This window comes from Stegodyphus dumicola, chromosome X1 (genome assembly GCF_044657685.1).
Source record: "Stegodyphus dumicola isolate Sdum_Otavi_A_Nest chromosome X1, ASM4465768v1".
Taxonomy (NCBI): Eukaryota; Metazoa; Arthropoda; class Arachnida; order Araneae; family Eresidae; genus Stegodyphus; species Stegodyphus dumicola.
This window is the reverse complement of record NC_140780.1, coordinates 202,619,219-202,646,861: the sequence shown is the minus strand read 5'-3', so window position 1 is coordinate 202,646,861 and position 27,643 is coordinate 202,619,219. Positions and strand designations below refer to the sequence as shown.

At 34.6% G+C, this 27,643-nt stretch overlaps 1 protein-coding gene across 2 annotated transcripts in view; it reads left to right on the top strand.

Moving 5' to 3' along the window:
• The window catches only part of LOC118182025 (uncharacterized), a 153,431-nt gene extending 126,139 nt beyond the window's left edge, over positions 1-27,292 (top strand). For both annotated transcript variants that reach the window (XM_035351289.2, XM_085808079.1), the window contains exons 4-5: positions 16,735-17,032; positions 25,858-27,292. In XM_035351289.2, the coding sequence (XP_035207180.1) occupies positions 16,735-17,032; positions 25,858-26,341 (782 nt within the window). In that variant the 3' untranslated portion in view covers positions 26,342-27,292. The remainder of the gene's footprint in view (positions 1-16,734; positions 17,033-25,857) is intronic.
• Positions 27,293-27,643: the final 351 nt, after the last annotated feature.

Below are 27,643 nucleotides of genomic sequence, written 5' to 3'. Positions count from 1 at the left end.
ACTTTCCCCTTCCGTAATTAACGTCAGTCTCCTGCTCTTGACCGCATTTGCCAAGCCACCGTGAGGGCAGGGGTTGAACCCCTGTACCTGGTTCTGAGGGGTGAGGGGACTCTTAGTGCCATTAATTTAGGTGGAAAGAGGAGTGTCCAAACTGTTGTTGTTACCATAATCAAATGTCATAATCTAATCTAATATATTATGAACACCTTTTCGTTGTATAGATGGACGTTCTGACATTCGATTAGTTAATTATTATTACGACAAGTGCTGGCTTCAAATAAGTATAAGATAAAGAGGTTGTCAAAATGCATTAATTATAAAGCGACCGTTATGTTGACTATTTATTTATATTATTATTTGTTTATTCAGCTGACATAATTAATGGTAAATTAAAATTAATATTCTTGTGTTTGATACCAAAGTCTTGTTGTGGCAGGTCAAACCTGAGATTCCGAGTTGGTGAATAAGATTTCGCGCACAACGCGCATGTTGAACCTAAAACCTGGAAATGGAGCAGTTTTGAAAGCTCTGCCTAGAAAATGAAAAGGAAGCTCATGTGCTAAAATTTTTTAATGCATATTTTAAAAAAATACATAAATGATATAACAGCTTTATTTACAGTTCTGTTTCCTACCTTTTTCCTTTATTTGGAACGAAGATAGCAATACTAGCATATTAGGAAATCTGGCACCGTTGCCAGATTAGAAGCTCCAATAAATTTTGATTTAGTAATCTACCTTAAATCCAGTTTTTAAAATTCATGTTGCCGAATCTGAAAGTTTTATCCATCTTAATGTTTTTGCTACTAGCCTTTGTTGTTACTTCGTGGAGTCATGACATTGTTTTATCATTTTCCGGTTAACTGACCCCAAAAACTGTTTTAAGTTTTATTTGTTTATCGTAAAAAATTAGCATGTATAAGAGACTTGCGATAAATGTAGATTTTTTAATAAAGTTGTCACGTGACCTGCATTATATTTATTGACATGCTGCTGGTAAGAACTGAATGGATGGTAGTTTTCCTGTAAATATCGTTTCTTGTTTTTGTGACGAAACTCTTGAAAGCCATTTGCTTCAAAAAGTGGATATCTTCGTAAGATTGGTTTATTTGGTTTACTTAATTATGGCAAGGCACTCGAGGGCTATCTGCATAAGGAAAGGGATGCCCTCATAGAGGACTTTCTAGGGAAAACTGGCTCGTATACACGTTACACGTGAGGAAAACCACAAAAACGCTCCTGTAGCCAGCCCGTTCGCCGGAATTTCAACCCCTGACCGAACTACCAAAGTTCAGCGCCTTTACCGCTCGGCCGCTGGTGGGCCCCTTCGAGAAGAATTGCCTAAGAAAAGTCTGTAGCGTATTCATGTCACGTATCCGGAAGAAAATGAAAGCCTCGTGCTTTTAAACAAATACCGACTCTCGAAAATTTACCAGTGTCGTCTGGTGTCTAGCGTAGTGAACTTCTAAAATTTTGGTGCTCTAGAAATTTCTTAAGTAAGCTATCGGTGTATTCCCTTAACATATTTATTTCAATTAAAATTCTGTTTTAATGATCTTTTATGTTGCTAGTAACTTTTTTTTTTTTTTTTTTTTTTTTTTTTTGCGCAACCAGTTGAACATCTGTCCCACTTATTACCTGGTGACCTTGTACAGTCATTAGGTTAATTGGAAGCAGAAAAGATGAAAAATATGCAATCGCCTTCGCCGGGAATCGAACCACGGACCTCTGAAATACCGGCCCAGCATGCTACCGTTACACCACGAAGGCACGCTAGGGAAGTGGGAGAAATACCTTATAACCTTAAGTCCAGTTAGAGAAACGGAGCAGGAAAACTATGTACAGGGGTGTCCATAATTTATTCACCGGATAAAGTTGTGTTTTAAGTAATACAGAATAAGAGATAGGGAAAAAAGACTGACTGGATTTTATTCAGTAGTTCGAAGAATTTTATATTATTACATTTCAACATGAATACTATTAGTTTCTCGGAGAATATAAAGTCTGGTGTCACAGTAGCCGTTTCTAGGGCGATTCTGTTTTTTAATTCTTTGATGCTGCGAATCTCTGCAGCATATACTCGGTTATTCTGGTATCCCTAGAATCCCCAGAAAAGAAGTTGAGTGGTTCGACATCCGGGAAAAGGGGTGGCCATGAAAATGGTCCACCTCAACCAAGCCAATGATCAGGGAATGTTCTATCAAGCAACACATGCATGTGTATCCCTAGTGATAGGGGCTCCATCGTATTGGTAAAAACATTGCCTGCATTTCTTACCGAAAACGATCTCAACATACTGCAGTAATCATAGAACTTAATTCATGACTGAGGAAAAATGGAACCAAGCTCTTTGTTTTGAGTCAATACGCACAAAATGCTAACTTAAGGGCTACCTCGTTCAAATTCCCTTACAAAATGCGGGTTTTTCCAACACCCAAATCCTGCAGTTTTTTTCAGTTAAGCTATCATCAGTTATGAAAGGTTGCTTAATCGCTGAATGCGACCTTTTTGAAGAAACTGATCATCATTTACTAAAAGGTCATAAGCGTCTACAGCAAATTCCTTACGAACGATGCAATCATTAAGTTTGACTTGATACTTTGATACTTTTGTAACATATTGGTTCACAGCTGGAGATTTCCTTTCCTGCTCTTACCAGTTCCTTAATGAGTCCCAAACGGGCCTTGCGGAGGTGAAAAACATCAGCGACGTTTTCTCCAGGAAAGGCAGAAATAGATGGAGCAAAGAGTATGAAGCACCTTGCTTCTTTTAGAGAAGATGCCTGACTGTCTATGTGTTCAAGTACTGAATGAATTCCTAGAATGAGTAGAAAATGAGAAAAGGAAATCTGCGATTGAGGGAAGTCAGTTCGTGAGGCTCCGTTTTCTGATTGGTTGGCCTGGTCACGAAGATCATAATGCAAAACATGTGCAGCGAAAGGTCTGATTTTCTTATCCTCTTGTAAAATTTCGTAAGCTAGAACATCGCAAAATTTGTAGGGGAACTGCTCATGGTCCTATTGTAAAACTTTTCATTCAGTCTATTGATGAAATCTTGTATTGTTTCCATTTTAAGGTCCGAGTGAAGTCTTCCTCTCGAAGTAGGGAGCCTTGGTGATGAACGTAAAAACCTTGTTTTGAAGAGTCTGATGTCGTTTAATTTCGTTTTCACTGGCGTTCGCCCATGCGGGGGACGCGTAAGTAATAATCGGCCGGATGATGGAAGTATACAATCTCTTTTTCAAATTCAGAGGAAGATGTTCACTTTTAAATAATGGAAAGAGCCTGCATATAATGCCATAAGCTTTGCCACACACTCTGTACATATGGTCAGATCAGGTGAAATTTCTCTTGAAGGTGATACCCAGATAGTTAGCAGAAAAGTTTGATTTGTTTACAAATCTGCAATTTATACGCTGTCAGCTTCAACCATTCATGAACAACTTTATGAAAAGTCGATCTGGGAGTTTCTGTTTAGAGACTGACATAGCGAATGGATTTACTGGGTTTGCACACAAACACATCTCGAATGGTGGAAACATTTTCGTCACTGAAGCTTGGCCTACCTGCCCTTCCTTTATGCAAAACATCTGCGGTTTCTTTAAACTGTTTTAACCATCTTTCTCTTGAGTTTTCCGTTGGTGGACGGTTCTTAAATTCATGTCAGAATCGCGTCTAAACTCTTTTCGGAAACCAGAGCACGCACTTCGCTTTATCAATGCAGGCCGCCAAACAAATTCCCTTTTGCGATTCCCAAAAATTAGAATAAACTAAATTCCTTCAACTAAAGATTATATTGATGTATATTATTTCCTGTTAGTTCTTGAATTTACGTTTCAATTTAATTTTGTTATCCGGTAATTAAATTATGACCACCTTGTATTAATCTCTATAAAAGCGAAAAAACGGTTTGAAAATAGAGAAAAAGATAAAAAAATTAGAAATCAGCCGTGCTTAGTATAATTTCCAAGTATCATAAACGGGATTTGTAAATAATATCATCATAGTGGGTCAAGTAATCTTCATTTTACGTGAGCAAAGGTGTTACGTGTATGCTCCTCGGCCGGTTGGAAGAAAAGAAATTTGTAGAAAGGAAATATTTCTGTCTGGTGTGGGAGCTGCATCCATTTTTTCAGCAGGAGCAGGGGATGGGATAGTTTGAAGTAAGTGCTAGTTCGTCTTTTTTGTATATGTGAGTGGTTAGTCTTGTTCGAATTTTTTGTTTTCATTTCCTCTTCATTTAACGGGATGCAGTCATATGGATTTCATACAGAAACGCTGTACACATGCGTCACGCTTCTTTGCGTTCATAGTTTTAGCGCATTGCATCATCTTAGTGTGCATAGGTTTGAAGCCTGTATTTTCAGATTCGAAAAGTGGTGAAAATAGCAGCGGCAACTGAGAGTTGAATAATTATTTTGTTGAAAGAAGGAACAATCATTAGTTCAGTAACCATTACCAGCAAATATTGCAAGCTCTCGGCCAAATTCAAAATTAAGAAATCCTTTTTTATTTTAATCAGTATGTTACCAGACTCTTTTGCGCTGAAGGAGCCAGTTTCCTTCTGTCGTGACTAGAGTCTGTAAACCTTTTCTTCGATAAAGTCCAAAATTCGTTTCTTAATTCAAATCATGAAATAGCAAGCAGTAAAACGATATAGATGTTGAAAGCACTTTGTAAAACTCTCTGCCAAAACAACAGTCACAAGCAGTCAGTCCAGCAAGTCCAGTCTCCAAAATCGACACAAGAACTGCAGTAGCCTCATCAGCAGCTCAGCTACTGTATATTCGCCTTCGAATGGAACGAACTGAATCGCTGTAAGTTCATGCCTCTTACCGTTCTCGAAATTCTTGAGCTATACTAAATATTTTTCATCGTAGAAGCTTATAAGCTTAAAAGAAATCTTAAAACCATCAAAGCAAAGTTTGATTATTTTTTTATTTTTAAATAAAATTATTTCTTTTCGCAAATTAACTAATGAACGGTTATCCGTTTATCGAGTTGTGCTTTTGATTGTTTTGATATCTTCCCCTTATGGGCAAAAACACTGTGCAAAGTATTTACCATTAATCACACTGCACAAATGAATGCCAAAAAAATGTTGAGCCAGAATTTTTGAACATCTAAGAGCAAGATCGAGAGGAATAATGCACAGTTATTTTACGTTCCATGCAGATACAACATTTTTGTGCATTAGCTAGAATTACTTTTTTTGTTCTGTTTATCTCAAACACTTGCCTTTTTATGTAGAATAACCATCTGAATCTAAGACACGCCTAGACTTCGTGATTCTCATCGTGACAGCTTTGGAGGAATATGGTGTATTCCCCGGGAACGAAGTTAAGGAAAAGGGTGGACGTTAAGTTTCTTACGATAATGGTAGACGCCCTTTTTGTGTGTGTATGTGTGTGCACATATAACTTGGAAACAGTCTTGGAAAATCCTTTGAGTAACTATTTACTTATTCAAACACTTTGTCTGGCTTGTGTGTGACTTTATCCGTTTGACTGAGAACTTCCATTTGGTGGCTTACCTTTTCTTCTTATTCATTCGTAAAAAGCACACATTACAGTTTTGATTTTTATTTAATATCATACAAATATTTTCAATTTGCCAAGACAAAATTCTTCATAAATTAAGTTTGTTTGCCGCTGTTGATAAAATCGAAACTTAATGAAATAAAACAATAAAATATATTATTTATGTATTTTAAAATTTTCTTTTGTAATGCATTTTCATATCTTCACGTAATTTTTTTAAGGAAAATGAATGCTAACGAAAAGTTAAACACTAAAAATTTAATTAGACTGAAAATTAAAGGGTATTTCAACAAGAATGATATGATTTTAAAACGAACGAAATAGTAACCATGTTAAGTAACCATGGTTTAAAATGTTATCACTGTTATTATTATTATTTTGTGTGTATATTCGTTTGTTGGCTGGTTGGTTGGTAGGAAGGTATGTAATGCATAGTATATGCTGGTAATGCATAGTATATGCTGGTCTGTTTTAAAAGTGTTAACGTTATACCTCGGCGGTGAATTCCTTAATGTAAACCTTAGGCCGTGAAATCTCGGCGAATTCTCGCCATATACCCAAAGACCGCCTATAGATATTCGTCGTTTTCCCCTCGTAATAAAATTACTGCTCTAAATATGATATATTACGCTGTGAAAATGTTACAGTTAGTAAAATAAAAGCATGAAAGAAATGTTTAAATATTTGACAAACATGATTATGAAAACGACATCTTAGATTGGCATACATTTTATTTAACACTCAAAATCACTTTATTTAAATTCTATGCCAGATATGTAGTGAGATTTGTTAAAATTCGTCAGTCATAAAATATTCACCGTAATTTTCATGCTTCCAAATAAACATGGCCAACAGCGGCCGAGCGGGACAAGACAGCTGAACCCTGGTACTTGGACCCGGGTTCAATTTACGGTGAACGTGCTGGCTGCAAAAGCGTTTTTGTATTTTTCTCTATGTGTAACATGAATACGAGTCACTTAGAAAGTCCTCCATGAAGAGATCTCTTCTTTTAAACAGATGGCTCTAGTTTGCTTTACTGTAAATCTAATAAAACCAAGCCAAATACACATGATTAGTCGAACGGGCTAGTTGTATGCTGGTTTTCTTAGATCTTCCGTTGATGTATGCCGTTATATAAGTAAGTTTCCCTTAGAAAATCCGGCACGAAGGTATCTCTCCCCTTTGCAAATAGTCTTTGCCCGCTTCGCCATAATAAACCAAACCAAATACATATGAGCAGACATAGGTGATTTCTCGCAATTTTGGAAATGATTTTCTCTGAAGACATGAGCGAAATCTCCTTCCTTTAATTTTATTTTCAGTTTCCCCTTGTGCTGCAAATTAATCAGTTCAAGTTGTAATGCAGGTTGATATTCTTCACATGAAAAATGAAAGAGATTTTCAAAAAACTTTGGGAACATTTTGTCAACTTCAAAATCTACAAATTTTTCTTGAATCTTAGTGTCTGGATATAACTAGTAAAACGACTACTCTCTGTTGTTCTTATTTTTCAAACACTCTCTGCAGTCTAAAAAGCGGCAACAATATTTTCCAGCTCGGATTTGAACAGGGATGATTGCATTTGAAATGCTAATATATTGTATGTCAAAGATCAGGTATGTCCCCCCTCTTGCAGTCTGAGATTTAGTGCGTTGCATGAATATTAGTTAGAAACGCCAAATCATATAACTATTTCAGCCGTTTACTGTTTTCGCGACACATTAGCATAGCATGCCTGCTTAAATGCCAAGTTCAGTGCTGTCGCTGTCATGGTCTTTTCATGAGAACCTTAATCAGAGCAGTTTGTGGAATCATTGAATTCTCTGCTTTAAGATAAAGTTTTGAGATTTCTGTACGTCTGGGTAGACCTGTTCTGGTATTTTTTCATGGGCAGTCGTAGTATTGACACTGTACATGAATTGCAAGAAGAATTTCATTGCATATAATCAAACTAAAATATTTTTGATTAATGGATGTAGGACTTCTTTGAATGACTTTTTCAGTTTGTCCCTGAACTTTTGTAAATGGTCCTTGCGCAATATCTTCTGGTAACTGTCTTCATTTTTGCACGGAGGAGGTTTCTAATTCTGATAAGTTAAGATGAATATGATCTGTTTGTTTATAATGGTGATAAATTAAGATGAGTGCGGTCTCTTTATTTGTCATTATTTTCCTTTTCATGCAATGGTTTTTCAGTTGTTTGATTACCATTCTCTTGTCATTCATCAACTCTTTCTTTTTTTTTTTTTTTTTTTTTGTGCTTTGAGTAATATTAGGCTACTTACCTTAAAAGTTAAATTAGAAGGACCGAGGGATAAAAATTCTATGAAGAAATATCATTGAGCATATCATCATTCATTAGTCAACGTCTTCGTTTAATTACGAAATAAAATTCTTTCCCCCTCTCTCTCTATCATTTAGACGCTCACCAATTATATCAAGATATTTTTCTCTCCGCTAAAAAAAGAGAGAGAGAACTAGCTTTGTAAATTGGCTGAATGGTTATTGGTGTATGGTTGAAGTCAAAATTGTAAAATATATTTTAATTTTGAGTTTTGTCTTCGTAGCGGTTAATTCTTAGACCAGTAAAAAACTAGTTACTTTTTAAATGAATGAAATATAATCATTAGTTCTTGTTGCATAACCGTTATAATTTAATATCTCAATATCAGTTGAATATGCTTCTCATATGTAGTTTATCATTGTTTACTCATTCAGTCTAACTCTGTGCTGACATATATCTTCTTTGAGTAATCTTAAGGCTGTCATCTGTGAATGCGTAGATTTCCAAAGTCTGAATGCATTTTCAAAGACTAGTAAAATGAAAAGTGAAAAAGCGCTCTGTAGCTTTGCGAGAAATAGTGCCTACCGGATTTTCTAACCCGTTGGCTGAGTTGCATTTAGTGGAATATCCTGTGTACTCTGATACAATTTGTATATGCAGTGTTACAGTACAAAATTTTACAGGAATCTGTATAATGAAACATTTACAACTCGACATCACTCTTTCAATTTTAAACTCTTTCAGCCGTCTAAAAATAAAATGGAATTTCAAGTTTTCATTCCTTGGAGAAAGAGTAGTTTTATCCGTAAAAAGTTCAAAAAATTAGACATTTCATAGCTGTCAAATTCGTAAGATGAAAAAACAAATTATAGTTTTCGTCCTCAAGGAAATTTATCTTGTAAAATAAGTAAATGTAACAAATTTAAATTTTTCTGTTCATCTAATAAGCACAGTGCTGTCTTTGTGAGGCTTTAATTTATTTCGTGTTCTTTTCTTTTACCAAGATGATTTCGGAATGAAATTTTCTACTCATTTATTAATAGCAAGTTCTGAAAAGGTAATTGTATCCTGACAGTTGAAGACCACTTTTCTGAAATATGCTGTAACCTACCGGCTGAAAAACCTGCTTGCAAAAAGCGTAATTTTATCGCGTTACCGACTGCTAACGTTTAGATAAAGTAAAATAAAATTCCTAGATTCTTCCTTCTACCAAAAAAAGAAAAAGATTACGAATAAAAATTTTTATATTACTTAAGATTTGCTTGTCGTTGCTGTTTCTCCTTTGTTTAAATTGTCACTCGTATTTTTAAAAAGCCCCAATACCTCTTTATTCCGAAAACTTTCAGTATAGGCTTTTAAGATTTATTTAAGGTGCAAAAGTCATGTCGAATTTTCAGTCAAGCCTTGCTAAAGGTACTAATAGTTTACATATGTACTAAGTTTCGCAGAGTCTATAGAATATGTGTAATGTTAACGTTCTTCAGATTTATTTTAGTAAATCGCTATAAAATAGTTTCACTTTTACTTAAAGTGTGACGGATCTTAACAATGAAGAATGTTTCGTAGTGCGATGCGATGAAACCGTCAGTTAATATTTGCACTTCATCTAATTCCCAGAAGTGTGCAGCCGAGAACGCATTTTGCATTGACCGAAAAAAATGATATTCTAAAGGGGCTGTCTCGGGATTATATGCTGAATATTCTGATAGCTTCGAACCGAGCGTTAATAATGTTTTTTTGACTATTTTCGCAGCATGTGGCCTAGCGTTATAACGGAGCAATTTCACGGATCGCAATCTTTTGCTACTGAGTGGTCATTTTCGATTAGTTTTCTGGTTCTATCCCAACAGTTGTTTATAGAGATCAGCATTAACAGTTTGACTTGCATACAATTCTTAATATAGCACACCTATCATATCCAACAAGCGGAACTTTCTTAAAGGGGGTATTGTGTTCTGCTGTCTATGTTTTGTACTTCGTTGGGATCTACTCAGTGTTCTTTTCATGATTCTGTATAGGAACGGTGTTCTGTATTGTTTGTAAAATTGATTCAAAATACTTCATGACACGTCCATTTTTGTTCTAGCTCAGTCCATGTGACACCCATTTTCGTTCCTTCTGATTCTTTCCTGATGGATGTAAATGATTAGAAATACTTTAACCTAGTGTCAGTTGTCCAGAAATCTCCTTTTGCATTTGCCAAACGAGTACCGCTATTCCAAATCTTAGGTTATTGTTAACCGAATGAATTTGAACATGCAAGAGTTCTCTGCTGATATTATTGTGAAAACAATGCTGTTATGAATTACCTTTTGACAATGGACTTTGAAGCGTAAGAGTGCCTTTTTCTTATTTTGGAATTATAATATATTAATTATTTTTATTATTTCAGTTTAGAAATATACATATATAAATAGCATATGTAGCTAATAAAATCTTTCACGTGAAATTGTAGCCCTACTAAAAGGCCAAGATGTGTTTGACAATATTTTTCATGCTTTGAAATCTTTATTCTGTTTATTATTCTTAAAATGTTTTTAAGTAGTTGAGCATAAGTTTCTGGCGAAGCATTCTATCAAATATCAGGATTTTTATTATAAATCAACTTCATCAACTGCATATATTTTTACACAATGTTTCTTATAAAATTTATATTACAAAATTATTTAAATCTGATGTAGAAAACTTTTATTTCCTGGTTTGGTAATTTATATTTTTTAAATGCTGGGAAACAAGATTTTTTTCCATGTATGCACAACAAATAGTTCACCAAGGAAAGAGAAAATTTAACAATCGAGCATTCAGTTTTTGGTTAAAATTACATGTTTGCATATCATATACTTACTGCAACTTTTCAAAACAAGTTAAACAACTGCTTTGTCGTAGTTCTTTGCTATTCAGGATTTCTGCTAAAAATGAACTAATTTGGTTGAAGCGGTATACATTTTCAGCAGTTTTGCGCACATATCAAAGGCTACCATATGTACACAGTAATTTTAGCATGTAGTTGTAAAATTAATTGTGCAAAGTTACGTTTAATATCGTTGTTATGTGATTTTAATTAACAATATGTGCCGTCATTATAAATTCCACTATATTTATAAATTTCTTAAACCATGCATCAAAATTGCCACCTTTCGTATAACGGTACGTCAACCAAATATAATGTGGTTACAGCTGCAGTCTTACAGCATTGGGAGTGTCAAACATAACTTGCAATAAATCTTTGAAGAAAAAGAAATATGGTTCAATTAAAAGTTTTACCTAATTTTCCAATAAGAGAAAGGGAAAAGAAAGCAACTTTGCAATACCTATTTGATTTTTTTTTTTTTTTTTTTTTTTTTTTTTTTTTTTTTTTGTGATTAAACCATCTTGTCTTAAAGATAGGTATTCATGTGTAGTTATAGTCGGGTAATTTATATGTTTGCTGCTTCTTATGCGTAATTTTAATTTCAATTGCAGTCTAAGCGAATATAGCTTTTAATTAATTTCTTTGGGACCGAGAAAAGTCTATACTCATGTAAAGCGCCTACGTGCTTTTTTATTTCCAAGATACCTGAATCGTTTAAGTTAAAGAAACAACCATAAATATCTCTCTGGAATTTACTGCAGTGCTAATGAAAATTTTAACGACTTAGAAGAGAACATCTGTTGAGACATCTTTAATTTTATTCCTCAAATTCGTCCGTGACTGTCATGCGAATAACCTGAGCAGAAAGCAATCAAAAGTTCTTCGTTCGCTTGCCTTCTCTCTTGATCTGCGTCACGCTTGAATGGTGAAACTTTTACTAACGTTTGAAATACGACTTAAAATTACCGTTTGGTCTAAATGTCTCTTTTTTACGAGCCATTTGAACTTTCATATAATCATAGAGTAAAAGATGATAATAAAGTAGCTTTCGTAAATACGTTACCAGCAATAAATGGGCAAAATGAGAATGGTTTTATGTAAAGAAAATGTGTAGTCTAACATAATCACTGGTAGCTAAGGAGTCAGATCTGGTTTATAGGTAAAGGAACACATTTTCCCCCTCATTTCCTTTTGAGGGGGAGTGTATGCATATGCAAGTTATCTCCATTTTTCTAGTTGTTATAATATTTAAAACTGGGCAAAATTCACTCTTAGATTGTCATTTCTTTTATCAGAGGGTTCTATGCTTTTAATGTCTAAAACTGGGCAAAACTGTCGCTAAATATATCTTATTTAAGCTTTAAATTGCTGCTTGAGGAAGTAATTCATTATTTTGCAAACCTCAAACCATTGCATTATTTCTTAGGAAAGCTTTAGAAACTCTACCTTATTCGATATATGGTTATAGTTATTTCAGCATGGAAAAGCATACGAGAGCTATCTGCGTAAAGGGAAGGGTAACTTAATGGATAACTTTCTAAGGGAATTTAGCTCATATGCACATTACACATGGAGAAAACCTCTAAACTGCTCGATGCAGCTAGTGCTGCGTAGTTTGAGCGCAAGTCCAGCTACCAGTATTCACAGTCTGGTGGGCTTACTCTGTAGAATAAAATGATAGTTAAGGCTAAATAAACTTCAGGAGAAACTTAGTTTCACAGTTATTTATTTATATCTGTAATCATGTCTTTAATATGTTATTTAACAGTCACTGTTTAAGAAGTAAAGGGAAATAAAGCCTTAGATTTTTTTTTCAATAAAATTTTATTGATTAAAAATTGAATAATAAATACTTCTGCTTCAAAAGTAAATCCTTTTTGGCAAAGTGTGAGAAGCTACAGTTGATTTTGTTTCAGATTATAACAAATCATCCAAGGGTTATCAGCTACAGAGTAGGATCAACTTCACTATATGTATGGAGGAAATTTCAGGAATACTTTTAATACAGCCAGCACGTCCACCGGGACTTGAACCCAGGAGTAGGAGCAACAATTATTTATAAGCTAATCAATAGACGATACAAATAAACGTAACGAAGTCAATCAAAGGAAACAATAATGAAGTGTGAAAACGTTAAGATATTAGAAAAAATGTTAAATGCTTTGAAAGTGTAACTAAGGAATGGATTGAAGTTAACGTCATTAAATAAACAAGATAAATATTCGTGAATATCCAAATATTTAACGAAATTATTGAAAAACAAATTAAAAACTTCTTAAGACACCAGGGATGGATAACCCACAGATGAAATATTTCAATCAGCAGTTCAGGTAAAATGACTGTAAATGATATTACAATATCAGGTATCCATAATTAATTAATACCACATCTAAACCGCAATATGTTCCCCAAGTTCATTAGAAGATCCGTGTTTCACTAAGAAGAAATAACTTTTAACTTAAATCCAGCAGCGTATGACTGACGTTTCTGTTTAACTACCAATAAATCAGCCATATCAACAGAAACAAGAAGGGAAACAAAAACGTACTGACAAGAGCGAGTAAGATTTAACAGTGGGGCACGTGATTCTAGCAAAGAATCCGTCGAATCTGGACGTTAAACCGAAGAGTTTTCTGCCCCCCGAACAACCAATCAGCATCCAGCAGGCAAAAGCGTCGCCAACATATCCAAAATGCAGGATAATTGGGGAAAAATGATCGTATATAGTAACCTTCTAGAATTTGTTCGCCCGCCAGCGGCCGAGCGATAAAATCGCTGAACACTGGTAGTTCGGCCCGAGGTTCGAATCCCGCTAACGGGCTGGCTGCATGGGCGTTTTCGTGTTTTTCCCCATGTGTAACGTGTATACGAGCCAGTTTCCCTTAGAAAGTCCTCCACGAAGGCATCCCTCCCCTTAGGCAGATAGCCCTAGTGTGCTTTGCCGTATTTTCAATACACCTAATCTAGAATTTGTTCCGGAAAAGATTCGCGTACGTAAAATCTATCTGCATTTTCCCTTTTTAAAAGTTAAAAGAAATATTCAAAACTGTTCAGTTATTGCGTGGGCTATTTTTTTAAATTTTGACGTGTTCGCCTATTAAAAAGTATTTCATGAATGAAGAATAACTATTATAAAGACTTATACGTATGTAAAAACTATCTGCATTTCTCTTTTCTTGGCGTGTTGGCGAAACTTTTTTATTGCTCGATATTGATCGGTTGTTCGGGGTCCGAAAATTCTTTGGTTTAATCGAAACTTACTCTAGTTAAAGTATGAATCTCTGTGATTAGTTCGTCACATAATTTAAGTCATGAAATTACTTCAAGTAGGTGACTTATTTGATAAGTCGTCCAATTTGAGTGCGGGGAGAAAACAACTGCATTATATAAAGACATTTTTGAACTTCCGATTCTTTTAATTTTTTATGGCCCCGCGTATAAGTCGACCCCCCCCACACACACTTTGAAATCTTTTTTTTTTTTTTTTTTTTTTTTTGTCCAAAATATCTCGACTTATACGCGGGTATATACGGTAACAGGATTTTAAGAGAAATAATTGTTGCAGCGAACATTTGGGAATAAATTAAGACGTAAGTAAAGAATATTTATCAAATTCCATCCATTACATTATAAAATAAAAATTAAAAACATAAAATGTAAATTTAAAAAATAACTAAAGAATTCTTCAATTTTAATTAAATTAAAACATTTTTAATTTTAATTAATTCAGTTAAATATTCTTCAGTGGTAAATGCCTTAATTAAATTCATTTCAGATTTTTCAAATTTAAAACTTGTTTTACTTTAACAGCATTTAAATTTGCTTCACGTATTCTATTTCCATTCATACAGATAGTTAAGCAATTAGTTGTTTCACTTCAACTGATTAAAATTCTCTGGCTAAAAAAAATTAGCTACTTCTCATTTAATAAAAATCTAAACTTAACACAGACGAGAAGTAAATGTAACTTTATTAAAAATCTACGTTTATTCTGCTGCTTAAACAAACGTTAATAAAAGTCGACAACTTTATTTACGGCAACTCAAATAGAATAATACTGGCCACTGCTGTTTGTGAAGTTTTCAGTATTCATTCTTCTTTAAACTATCTGTCAAGAAAGTTTTTCTTCCCTTAGACAGAGTATTTCAGTCTGCTTTCCGTCGTTAATTAATCGAATACTATCTTCCCTTCCCTTTTATCAGCAATTTATTATTTTAATAATTTAATTTCAAGAGAACAGTGCAGCACATTCCAATCCCTCAATGTATCATTAATTGAGCATTCAAGGAGTAGAAAAGGAATATATATGTTTTTTAACATTTTTTATTTTTTTTTTAATCTAATTGTTCTGTACTGTTTCCGTGATTTTGAACATATGCCATATAAATGCACGTTTTGTATTTAGCTTTAAACATAATTTGCTACTGATCCAAATGGGATGTCATCATATAATTTACAAAAATAACCTATTGCTCTCATTTTTGTGTATAATGCTTAAATTTGTGTCGATGCATGAACACATTTGCTACCTTCATTCGCAATTTGGTGTTAATCAGAACTTTACTTTTCCATTTTTGTTGATTTTCATTTGCGTGCTTAAATTTTGGAAGCCAGTTACTGTAAACAACATAAACAAGTGTTATTTTTTAATTGTACTGCTTTTCCCAAAATATGCGAATCAAAAGGTCTGTTAATCTAATATCGTAAACAAAGTTTTAATTAATGTATACCAAGTGTAAACGAAAGTGGGATGATCATGACCATGTTGCTATAACTTAATGCAAATTAAATAATAGAGTGGTTGTAAAATATCTGACAGAAATGTAGATGGGACTGAATTAAGCAGAATTTTTTATTAAATATGTGTGCAGGATAGATGCAAGCTGCGCATAAGAAAGGCATGAACTAATAATAATTTTAAAAAAAAACGCTAAAGCAAAAAAGAAGCACACAGTTTACAATGTTGTCTGTCCAACCTCTGAGTAGCTGCTCTGTTTCCGTCCGCTGCCTCATAGATAAAATGCATGTCAATATTCGTGTTGCAGTGCATACCGCTCAAATTCCGTTCAAGGAATGACGATTTACGCAAGTGGACCGCTTTTACCTACTGATCTCAATAGCGCTATCTACCACCTTATCGCATCATTTTCGCACCCACATTCGGTTACAATATATGCTTATTTGTTTTTCTCTACCTCCTTTACATTTTTGCCAGATGGTTTAAAATCACTTCATATTAATGAGTGTTAAAATAGGGTTTATCGTCAGAGATAGCTGTACCCAGTTATAGAAAAGCTTGTATCCTAAATTTTCTAACTGAAATAATTCCAATTACACAAATATTTTAATTCTATTTTATCCTGCCCAAAATATTCCACATATTTGGGTATCCTCTATGTTAAGTAGATTTTTTTCGGTTCAGGTTCAACCCTGTTAAAAACGTTTAGTTATAGCATATCTTTTAATAGTGATGGAGGCAAATTATTAGCGAAGTGCACATCTAAACAAAATGCAACTTTTAAGTCATTATAAGCAAAATGCGACGTTATAAACAAATTGCAGTTAAGAAACAATAAATTATTTTTGTTCGAGACATACGAAATTTGATTTGTTTTTATAAGTTACCAACAGAAAATCGCGTACAAATTCCAATACTTAAAAGTTTCATGAACGTGCATTGATCTGCGTGCACTCATCGAAAGAGACTTGCATCTACTTAGAGCTTGCTGTCTGAAACGTTGTATGATTTCAAAACCGAACTCTGGATTTCTAATATGTAGTTAGGCAACCTAACTACATAATCCAGTATGCATTGATTTTTCAGTAGCCGATTCTTAACCTGCAATTTGTGAAACTTGATACACACTAGCAATACTGTTTTGCTATTCGTAAGTAAAGGTGTAAATTATCGTAGCCCTTGCTTTTCTTCTTTAAAATATGAGCATTCAGTTCTTTGACAGTATATTAGATAAGAAGGCATTAAATGTTATATTAAGTACTTATTTCTTTGTTTTGAGTTCTGTGTAGTATTTACTGTCTAATCCCTACTTTTATCTCCCAGGTTGCCAGCAAATCACGACGATCCAACCCAGAAGTTTATCGAATGAGATATCGGACTCTGTTATAGATCATCCATCTAGTGGTTCGCTGCATGTTCCTCCTCAGGTTGTTCATCACCATCAGTTATTTCTTCAATTTCTGGACCTCACTGATTGCCACGGTCTCGAAGACTTTGGCCTGAAAACTATCGTCCGCAATTCACCACAGATTTCTCACATGTACTTACGTCGATGTGTTCAGATAACTGACTGCGGCATAAAAGCTATAGCTAGTTTCTGCATGATGCTAAAAGAACTCAGGTGAGTTTGTAAACGAAAGAAAAGACTGCAAACGTTATTTGTTTCTTTTCACGAAGGAATGAGGTTATGTAATAAAGAAAAGGAGGGCTGTCTATTCTTAAGTTTCATTCCGGTTTTGACTGAAAGTATTCATGGGTTAGATATTCGAAACCCTTGCAGCTTATTTCATTCATTTCATCTCCCTCGAAAAGAGACTTTTAAAACGATAAGTTAAAAGCTTCAGTTCCACAATAACGCTGCAATCACAAAAATCTCTATCGTATAAGAGATTCGGACACGAGCTGAACGACATGTCAGTCAGTCAGCCTATTTTAACCACCTTCCGAGAACGGCTTCTTTTTTACGAAGACATGAATGTGACCTAGTTTCTTTTAGGAACTCTTCAACGAAGATATTGCTTCTCCTTAGGCAAATAGCCCTAATGTGGCTTTCCTTAGTCAAATAAACCCAATGCCTATTAAACAATTGATACATAACGAAAGCGTGTGTGTTAACGCTCTCATGCCTGCTATTCCGATTCTTTTCATTTGAAAAACAAAATTCATACATTCTATTTGTAATCTGGCAAAATAAAGAGCGTAATTTCGACTTATTTCCTCATGTTTCTTAAATTTTAAAGATAAGCTTTTGCTCATTTGTCTAAATAAAGTACAGTATATAGAAACATTAAACGAGATAATCATATACAAGCCTCTTGCTTATTCTACAAGATAGAGACAACGTGCCTGCTTAAAACTGGAAACAGTCTTAAAGGTAACGATAGTCCTTCCTCCTTTTAAATGATAAGGGTTGAAAATGCATTTGATCCCCCAAAAGCAAAAATAATACACTATATATTTCTCAGAACGAGCGCGAAAGCTAAGTTTTATACAATATACTTACTTGGTACTTACTTGGTAAGTATATTGTATAAAACTTAGCTTTCGCGCTCGTTCTGAGAAATATATAGTGTATTATTTTTGCTTTTGGGGGATCAAATGCATTTTCAACCCTTATCATTTAAAAGGAGGAAGGACTATCGTTACCTTTAAGACTGTTTCCAGTTTTAAGCAGGCACGTTGTCTCTATCTTGTAGAATAAGCAAGAGGCTTGTATATGATTATCTCGTTTAATGTTTCTATATACTGTACTTTATTTATTCATGTATTTGATTTTTATTAATTTATTTATTTTATCCCAGTAAAATCTAAAATATAGAGAGGTCCAAATTTCCATGCCCACTAGCATCCAAATAGCTGAAGCCAATGAGCACGCTGCATATCACAAAATTAATTAAATATTCAAGTTATGCCACAACAGAAAAAGTTTTCAATATCGTTTGCAGTGCTATCTTTGATTGCGAGTGTTAATATCGATATGCTACAGTGCTGTCTGGGGCGCTCAGTCTGCTTTCGATTATAATCATCTGCTTAATATTTAAAGCATGGATGTCTTAAGTGCAGCCCAAAAGTCTTTAAAATGCAGCCCAAACGCAAGTTATTTAATTATTTAAATCTACATATTTTTATTAAAAAAATAAATGTTTGAATTTGATTCATATATAATCGATTCGTTGACATTTATTTTAAATTAAAAATTTAAAAAATAAACATCTTAGTATGTCATGATGTATTAACTGCAAAGTGACATTCAACTGAATGGAAAATTTGAAAATATTTCTTTACTGGAGTTTTATAAAGATTACCTACCCCGCGATAAATATCCTAATTGTCACAATCATGCTTTATTAATGTCTTCAGCTTTTGGCAGTACCTATATTTATGAACAATTATTTTCAAGAATGAAAGATGCGAAAAACAAAAATAGGACAAAGATAACGGACAAACATCTTGAAAATGCATCAAGAATTGCAACCTCGTCTATTGAACCCGATATCAATTTGCTTTGTTCAACAAAAGCAAATTCATCCATCTCATTAATTTGAATTTTTTTCCATCTTTATGAAATCCAAACTAAATGAAACGAAACTTTTACAAATTAATAATAAATATGTACCTATACATATCTAATTCAAATTTTAAAAAATAATAATAAAAAGGAGTTAATTTATTTTAATAAAACAACATAAAGTTAATTTTTATTTCAATTTGTTAAAAAATTTGTATGTGAGGGCCCGCAAATTTTTTTCTTTGCAATGCTGCTCTCAAATGGTCATAATTTAGACACCCATGATTTAAAAGCATTTCCGAATTCTTTATGTAGTTTTCGACCACCCTGTTCAGTATTTCTCTCATGCTTTCCTTTAGTTTAGTAAATACTATAGATACGAAGGATATAATCGAATAATAGTTTGTATATTCTAAAATTTGCTTTTCTTTGATTCTCTGCTTAATGGTATTAAAAAATTGTAGTTAACTAGAAATTACCAGAATTTCTTTACGGAAGAATAGAAAGTGTCACTTTTTATATTGCAAAGTTCGCACAGAAACGGTCTTACATCTGTATCCTTATAAAAGAGTAAAATGCTAACAATAATTTCGCAGTAGCCTACACTGTTGGGGAATTTTTTTTTATTCTGTAATGAATTTCTTAATGTGAAAATGTATGCTTTGATAAAAGACTGTATTCCTAAATATATCTTGTTTTCTAAGATATTTATATTAGCTTGTCCCAAATGCCCCCTCCTGTTTTATTAATAAGTAAAACGTGCACAGTACTTCATGTTTTACGTTTTGTTTTTAGTTGTATACGATCCATTAGTTTCTACCATCTTTCCAAAAGCTGCGTAACTCCATCTGTCCTAAATGTTTGTGATTTGCCAGCAAAATAGCTTTCAAGTGCTAGTTTGGTTCTAACGGCTAAAGATATGGGTGCTGGCATTATCGTGCAGGTAGAAGATGCCTTGTCTGTATATTAGCACTGGCCCCTTTTTTTAATTAATTGTTTCATTTTTTGGAAGTAGTTCATAATGAATGATACCCTTCTGAACCACTGTGTTGTCACTAAAACTTTTTCCAGGTGGAAATTGAGAAGCTAACATTAAAGGCTACTGTGTTTGGCCCAAAAGTGATCCTGATTTCTCATTCAAAATTGAAGCTTGATCTGCAATAACTAACCTCTTCGAAAGTTCTCTTTTATTTTACTTGAAAAGTAAATCACAAATTGAAGTATATGGTTAAGAAGAGGCTGTCTGCCAGTTGAGGTGGAACTCATAATTCAGATCGATTAGTGTAGCCGAGCTTTCTGAGATGACTGTGTACCATTGTTCGGGGAATGTTTAAAGTATCGTCAACCATACCCTTGATGAGATCTGTACCTGTAGTGGATAGACGACCGCTACTGTCTTCATCTTTCTGATTAAAATTACCTCTCGAACTTCCTAAACCTAGAACAAATTACTCTAAAACTTATAGCGTTTTTCCCGTAAGCAGCGCAATTCTCTTTTGCAGTATCATTAGTATTGTTGCCTTCTAAAACAATGCAATATTACATGTCACAAATGCTTCTCGTGATTTCCCATACTCGAAGGCGCATGAAAGAACATGTATAACTAATTCTTCAGTGCGAATGAAACGTATTCTATTATCGCTAGACGTCGATTAGAAACGATGGAAATAATTTTTGAGAGATAAAGCTGCAAATTTATGTAAACGTGCAAAATAAAATTGATGCGAGCTGGTCATGAAAGAAAGTTATGGAACAACCTTAATAATACATCCGACAATTCATTAGTTGGGCAATAATATGGCGCATCCAGACGAGGTTAAAGAAAGATAGTTTGGTAATTCTTTCTAAAAGGTTTTCTCGTTAATATTTAAAGCTGAGAAAAAACTAAATTCTGCAGCCTTCTTATAAGGTCTATGCAATACTGCTCGTGACGTCAGTCAGTCAGTTACGATTTTCCTTCGCTCGGAGTTTCATTGAACTTTGGAATCTGGCAGCACAACAAAATTCTAAGAATATGTTTATGTTTACAACAATTGTATGATTAATAAACAAAATAAAATGTATATCGAAACGCATGCTGAAATTTGGTAGATGCAGGATTTTGAAAATTTACGCTCCTGTTATCTAGAATTAGACACAAGTGTGGTTTTATTTTGCTTTAATTATATTGTTTAGAATTTTGTTTCCTTACTGGCGCATTTGAAATGTCGTTCCAAAGTGACGCTATGGATGATATAACGCTCCTTAAACGAAAACAAAAGAGCGTTAGAGCAAATAATACTCGCTTTATTACGAAGTTGACAGACGTTAATAATGGTAGTTTCAAAGATGTGAATAATGATGATTTGGAATATTTTTGTGATGAACTTTCGGATTTGTTGAGTGAAATGAAATTATTGGATAACATCCATAATTTATTCTCTGATGCTTTAATATGAATCTGGTGTTTACAATTTGAAGAGTATACAGGCAGTGGCATACTCACTATTTTTAAAGCAGGGAAAGTTATTCAGAATGTCATACCTGTAGCTGCTAATAATGTTCCAGTTTCTAATTTGCTTCCAAGTACTCCTACGCCTATTTCTCATTCCTATACTAAGAAGTTACCGACAGTTTATCTTGAACCATTCCGTGTAGATGTAGAACAGATTGAAAATTTTGGGAAACAATATGAATCTTCTTTCGACCATAACCCACATCTTTCAATCATTGATATACACGCATTTTTCGCGGTTATTTAAAAGAGGAATAGAAGATATTACTTGATGGAATAAGTATTCTCTCAAACACGTATGAAACTACAAAAAAAAAAAAAACTTCTTAACGAATATGATGATAAAAATAGCTCACATCGATTTTTTTGGAAAATATTACGCCAATACGACATTCATCACCTATAGTCTTGAATGAAGTTTTCATTGAGGGTAACCGAAAGGCTGCAGGCTTTAACTGCTTTAGGAGGAAATATCGAAGAATACTGTCGTATCTTAGCACTCAAAATTTTACCTGCGTTTCCTAATCACGCCAAAAAGAGAGAAAATTTCGGAAGGGGATACTACTGCACTTCAACAGTTTCTTTTAGAAGTAATGGAGGGAGCACTATGTTCCAAATCTTACTAAATCTCTCAAAAAATGTCTGCCACCCATGTAAATAATTCAACATTAAATGCACCAATAAGCTCAGTTATACTCTCTCAACATAAGGCTTAACTGCTGCTTACCGTAAAATATGCTAAGACTATTAGGTATTTTGGAATAAGAAACGGAGGAAGTCAACTGTTTCACTCTGGATTCGAGCCACGATATGCCATTTCTAGGTGAATTCGCTAACTAATTACATCACAGAAATGCTCATCGGAGGAAGAGTACAAAACCCAATCGACCAAATCTAGGTGGTGACGAGTTATGATTTACCTCATTTTACTGTGTTGCTGCATTTTCATCAGGTATCCGGAGCAAGAAATGAGAAAAATAAGCTCTCTCTTCACATTGATTCGGAGAATGGATTTTCCTGCTCTAGTTAGATATGATAGCTATTTAAAACACAAAAGCCTGCACAAAAGAATACGGTAATTATTTGCAAATATACTTTTCTCATAAAATATTTGTTAAAGAAAACTTCTGTGGCAAAGTCATCCAAATTTCGCAATTCAATAATGAAGGCTGTTCCATATTTTCTTGTTGATTGTGAAGGAAATAATTACCAACAAACCGATATTACTGATACCTGCGCGAATTCGTAAATTCAGAACTCCTCTCCATAAAATATCCATTGATGTAATAAAATGTTTAAAAATATTGATGCCCATATTTTATTTTCACCTACTTGAAAGCTGAGTTATTAACATATAGCTATAGTCTGTTACTTTAAAATAGGCGCTTCAAGGCTTTGGCCATTCTCCCCCGTTCGCGATTTTAACTCTTGTCGACATCACCGCACAGCATTTATTTTATCCACGTGGTTTCAGACAGTCGTTTCCTTGTGATACAGATTCCCCCTCCCGTGCTTCTTCAAGCCGTTGGCGGAGAATAACAGTGTTTATCGGTAACTGTTGTGGAGAGCGACCACATCCCCTATTTTTCACCTGGCCACACACATCCCCTATTGGATACTGATCCGGTGGTCTGGACTACCAAAGCAAGAGGTCTTTACAGCAACCGCAACTACACGACTAGTGTCTTCTCGCGCAGTGGCCTGCTTAAATGCGCCACTTTAAACGGTAACTGGGAGCGATTGCGATGGATCTAACTACCTTATCTCATGTCATTAACCGATTAGGTTGTCCACTATAAACGTTCGGACATTCCGAATGACGAAAGATATGGCAGCCGACTTCATAATACCAAGCGAAGGCCATGTATTGCATTGAGCCATATGAGGTAGCTCTTCACTCACACGTGCGCACACATGTACTGGACTACTATGCCTACTAAAACAGATGCTGAACTTATCACTGAAAACTGCGCGTTCACTTTCCTAGTCACGAAAGGCTTCGCACTATTGAGGCGTCTTACCATGAAGCTCATTTGCGTAGATACGCATGCTATTAGACACACAAAATATTCTACACATGCCTCATAATATCCGTAGAAATGCCATAAGAGCGGTCAGTTGTTATAAGTGCAATGGAGTGATCTCTGCTTACATTTATAAGTCATGAACGACCGGGATGTGCACAGGGATATTCTACATGTTCTTCGCTGTAGTTGCGCGCATACTATAAAATTGTGTTGATATCACACTCTACTTTAGTAGCTATACGATGATACAAGCAACCAATCCTGAAAAAGGCCAGTAGGGAATCCTCTTTTATATTATGTCAGCTGATGAAAACGGTCAAGTTACAAAAATTTACTAGCAAATATCAGAAAAACGTTTGATAATAAAGCCCAAACATAAAGATTATCCAGTTTTAAAAGCATTGGACTGCCCCATTGCTTTGTTTAAAATCTTAGTATTTTTTATTATTTGCATATTATTATGCAGGTTTTTTATGCCAGCAATTTTGCTTAGTATACTTGCGTTTAAGAGAGAGGCTCATTACTTTCGAGTGTATCTGTATTTTCCCCGCTTTTTGTAATTTATTAATTTGCCAATTTCAAACTAATTCCATATATATGAACAAGATCCAGCATCTTATAAAAGCGAAATTTTATATTTTGCTATTTCACAGATTCGATATCATCTTTATAGGTTAATTTACTATTTCTTGCAGAATTACCTTATGTCGGAGATATGTTTTGTTTAAATGAAACTATTTTTATGTAGGTGTAAAATTCGTATTATACAGGGTGGCACGCGAGAAAGCGTGTCCCTGCTTATTACTGATGGCACGCGCTTTGGAGGAGACCGTAGCCCTTTAGTCTTAGTCTATCCAGCGATTTAGTGTCGCCAAAATACACTGGTGAAATAAATTAAGAGAATTTGCATATTTATCGAATTGCATGAAAAGAACTGAACTGAAGGAAAAACCACTGCTTCTAGATAAAAATACAAATCTTATACGGCAAATACGTAAGCGTACACGCATGTGTAGGCTGAGCCATCCGAAAAACAGGTTTTATAAGCGCGTGGAGGGTAAGACGAACTGTGTGCGCTAGCACACCTCGGCGAATTTATTGTGTTATCTTGCAGCAATCGGTTAAATTCACATCGGAACAGTAAAAATGAGTAACAACCAACGTGTAGATGAGGGAATGAGGTGGTGAATTGTGGGGAGGCTAGAGGCAGACCAATCGCAAGTCCAGATATGCAGAGTTTAATTTAACGCCCAGCGTCGTGTGTAACCTATGGAAACAGTTCCAGGATACTGGACCCATCGAGAGAAAGCCTGGCCAAGGTCGTCCAAGAGCCACGACGGCCAGAGAAGATCGCTAGTTATCTATTTTAGCGAGGCGTAACAGAGGGAGAGAGAGAGCTTCTGAGCTCTCTCAGGACCTGTATGCAGCCACAGGAACCCGTGTAAGAAGGGTGATTGTTTCCAAAAGACTGAATGAGAGAGGTTTGTTTGCCAGAAGACCGGCTGTTTGCGTTCCGCTCACGTCTACGGAAAGGAGAGTCCGATTAGCATGGTGCAAGCAGCATAGTGATTGGAGTACAGAGCAGTGGGCGACCGTTCTGTTTACCGACGAGTCCCGTTTTAGCCTAAAATACCGATTCTCGCCGTACTTTCACATGGAGAGAGCCAGGGACTCGCTACCTACCCTCCAGTGTCCGCGAAATCAACAATTATGGCAGTAGCGGTGTAATGGACTGGGCAGGCATCATGTTGGATGGCCGCACACCTCTCCACGTCTTTGACAAAGGCTCTATGACTGGTGTGAGGTATAGGGATGAGTCTTGGAGCCCTTATGTTCGCCTTTTCTGGGGTGCAGTGGACCCCGAGTTCATCTTTCAGGACGATAACGCGAGGCCCCATAGAGCTCTTCCGGTCGACGAATTTCTCGAGAATGAGAATATTCGCCAGATGGATTGGCCAGCCCGGTCTCCAGACCTCAACCGTTTCAAACCTTCAGACTCCCATGAGTGTTACACACGAACATGTGTGTCTATTATATCTGTTGAATGTTTATTTTGTTTGTATTGTATCAACCTATGTTCACACCAAATTTTATTAAACTCTGTCCAGTAGTTCTGGAGATCGTAGATCAAATAGGAAAATTCTCTTAATTTATTTCACCAGTGTAGTATTCCATCTTTCCTCCCCCCTTATTCGCGCCTATGCACATTGTGTCAGAAATATGGTATCTATCTTGTCATATTATTGCCTGAGCAGATGTGGGCCACCCTGTACAGCTTTTTCAAGCTTTCTAGTTTTTATCTTATAACTTAGATGAATTTTTAATCTGATAGAAAAATTTTACTATTCATATCTTATAATTTTCATAATTGTATCTTGCTTCTTCTGTTTTTAATTGAACTCAATTTTTTATTTCAGCATCAGTGACTGCATTCTGGTAACCGACTTTGGTATGTATGAATTGGCCAAATTGGGATCTAACCTCAGGTATCTCAGCGTTGCAAAGTGCGATCAAATCTCTGATGCTGGAATTAAACAAATAGCACGTCATTGTTATAAACTACGTTATCTTAATGTTAGAGGTTGTGAAGCTGTATCAGATCACAGCATGGAAGTTTTATCTAGGAGCTGTCCAAGGCTAAGGGCTTTGGATATCGGAAAATGTGATGTCACAGACAATGGCCTGCGTCTTCTTTCAGAGCACTGTCCGAATTTGCGGAAGCTTAGCGTGAAGTCTTGTGATATGATAACTGACCAAGGCATTCAGTCTATTGCTTTCTACTGCCGAGGACTTCAACAACTGAACATCCAGGACTGCAATATCACCGTGGAAGGTTATCGGACAGTAAAAAAATTCTGTAAAAGGTGTATTATTGAACATACAAATCCTGGATTTTATTAATGATTTTAGAAACGTAAAAATCTGTGCCACATATTTGTTACTTTCTTTTCTTTTACAGTCAAGCTGCTTAATTTTCAAAAATGAAGCTAAAATTCTTATTCCCCATGAGGCATTATCTTAAAACTTTAACTATAGCAACTTGATGTTGAATATTAATCTACATAAAAATAATCAGATTTTTTAAGAGAACCATTTTTTTAACAATTCATTCTCTGTATTTTTATCAAATGTTTAAATTTGTATTTTTTATTCTTAAATTCTTTATGAAAAAAATTGTCCCATGATCTATTCGTCAATCAGAATAATAGAATTATCATTATTAAAAAGAATTATCATTTTAAGCTTTGATTTAAAGGAGTATACTTTGCTATATTTTACAATAAAACGGTTTGAAATGAGTTTATATTGAAGTACAATTTATACAGTGTGATACGTATTTTTTAATACTTCCTAAATGCATTATATTCACTAAGTGACAATATTTTAATAGTAATTTATTTATTTTATTTATTTGAAAATTCTCCTTGACATTTATTTTTAACTTTTTTAAAAATAAAATCCAGCATGATTGTTTAAAATGCTGTTTACCTAATGGTGCATTTCCTTCCTTGTTAATACGAAATTCAAGAATCTAGTCTTTGCCTAGAGTGCTTGTTTCGATATTTGTGTCATGATGTATACTAATAACTACGTACAAAATATTTTCTGTTCCTTTGTGCACAAAAGGTCAGCATATTCACTTGGGTCCAACACATAAAAAGTGTTTTTTGTAAATAGAAAAGATTATATTAATAAATAAGTTATAAAGAAATATATGATAAAATATATATATGTATAATTTTGTACACGATTTTTACGATTATATTCAATTTCTGTGTATAGTTTATACTAAAAGTGAACTGTAAAATTGTATTTTATAACTTACTGAAATATATTTTACATAAAAAAAAATTGTGGCATATTTTCATTTCTGCAATACTGTCGCAAACCTGCCTTTATAATTAGAACCTTTACAGTGCTATTCAATAAGATTTCTCATAAATATGTTAATGAACATTACAGTGTGCACATGATTGAAGAAATCTATAGAAAAATGTTTAATATTTGTACTTCATTGATGAATAGATATGCATTTAAATATCTCGTGTTACACTAATCCGCTTAAATTATTAGGAATGTTCCTGCCATATTTGATGGCGTCGCCTAAATTAAGTAATATATATTCTTCTAGTTTTCACTTGGACTACACTGGGGAAATGGTGTAGCACCAGGGTGCCTGGGTGAAGGACCCTACCCCTTGTA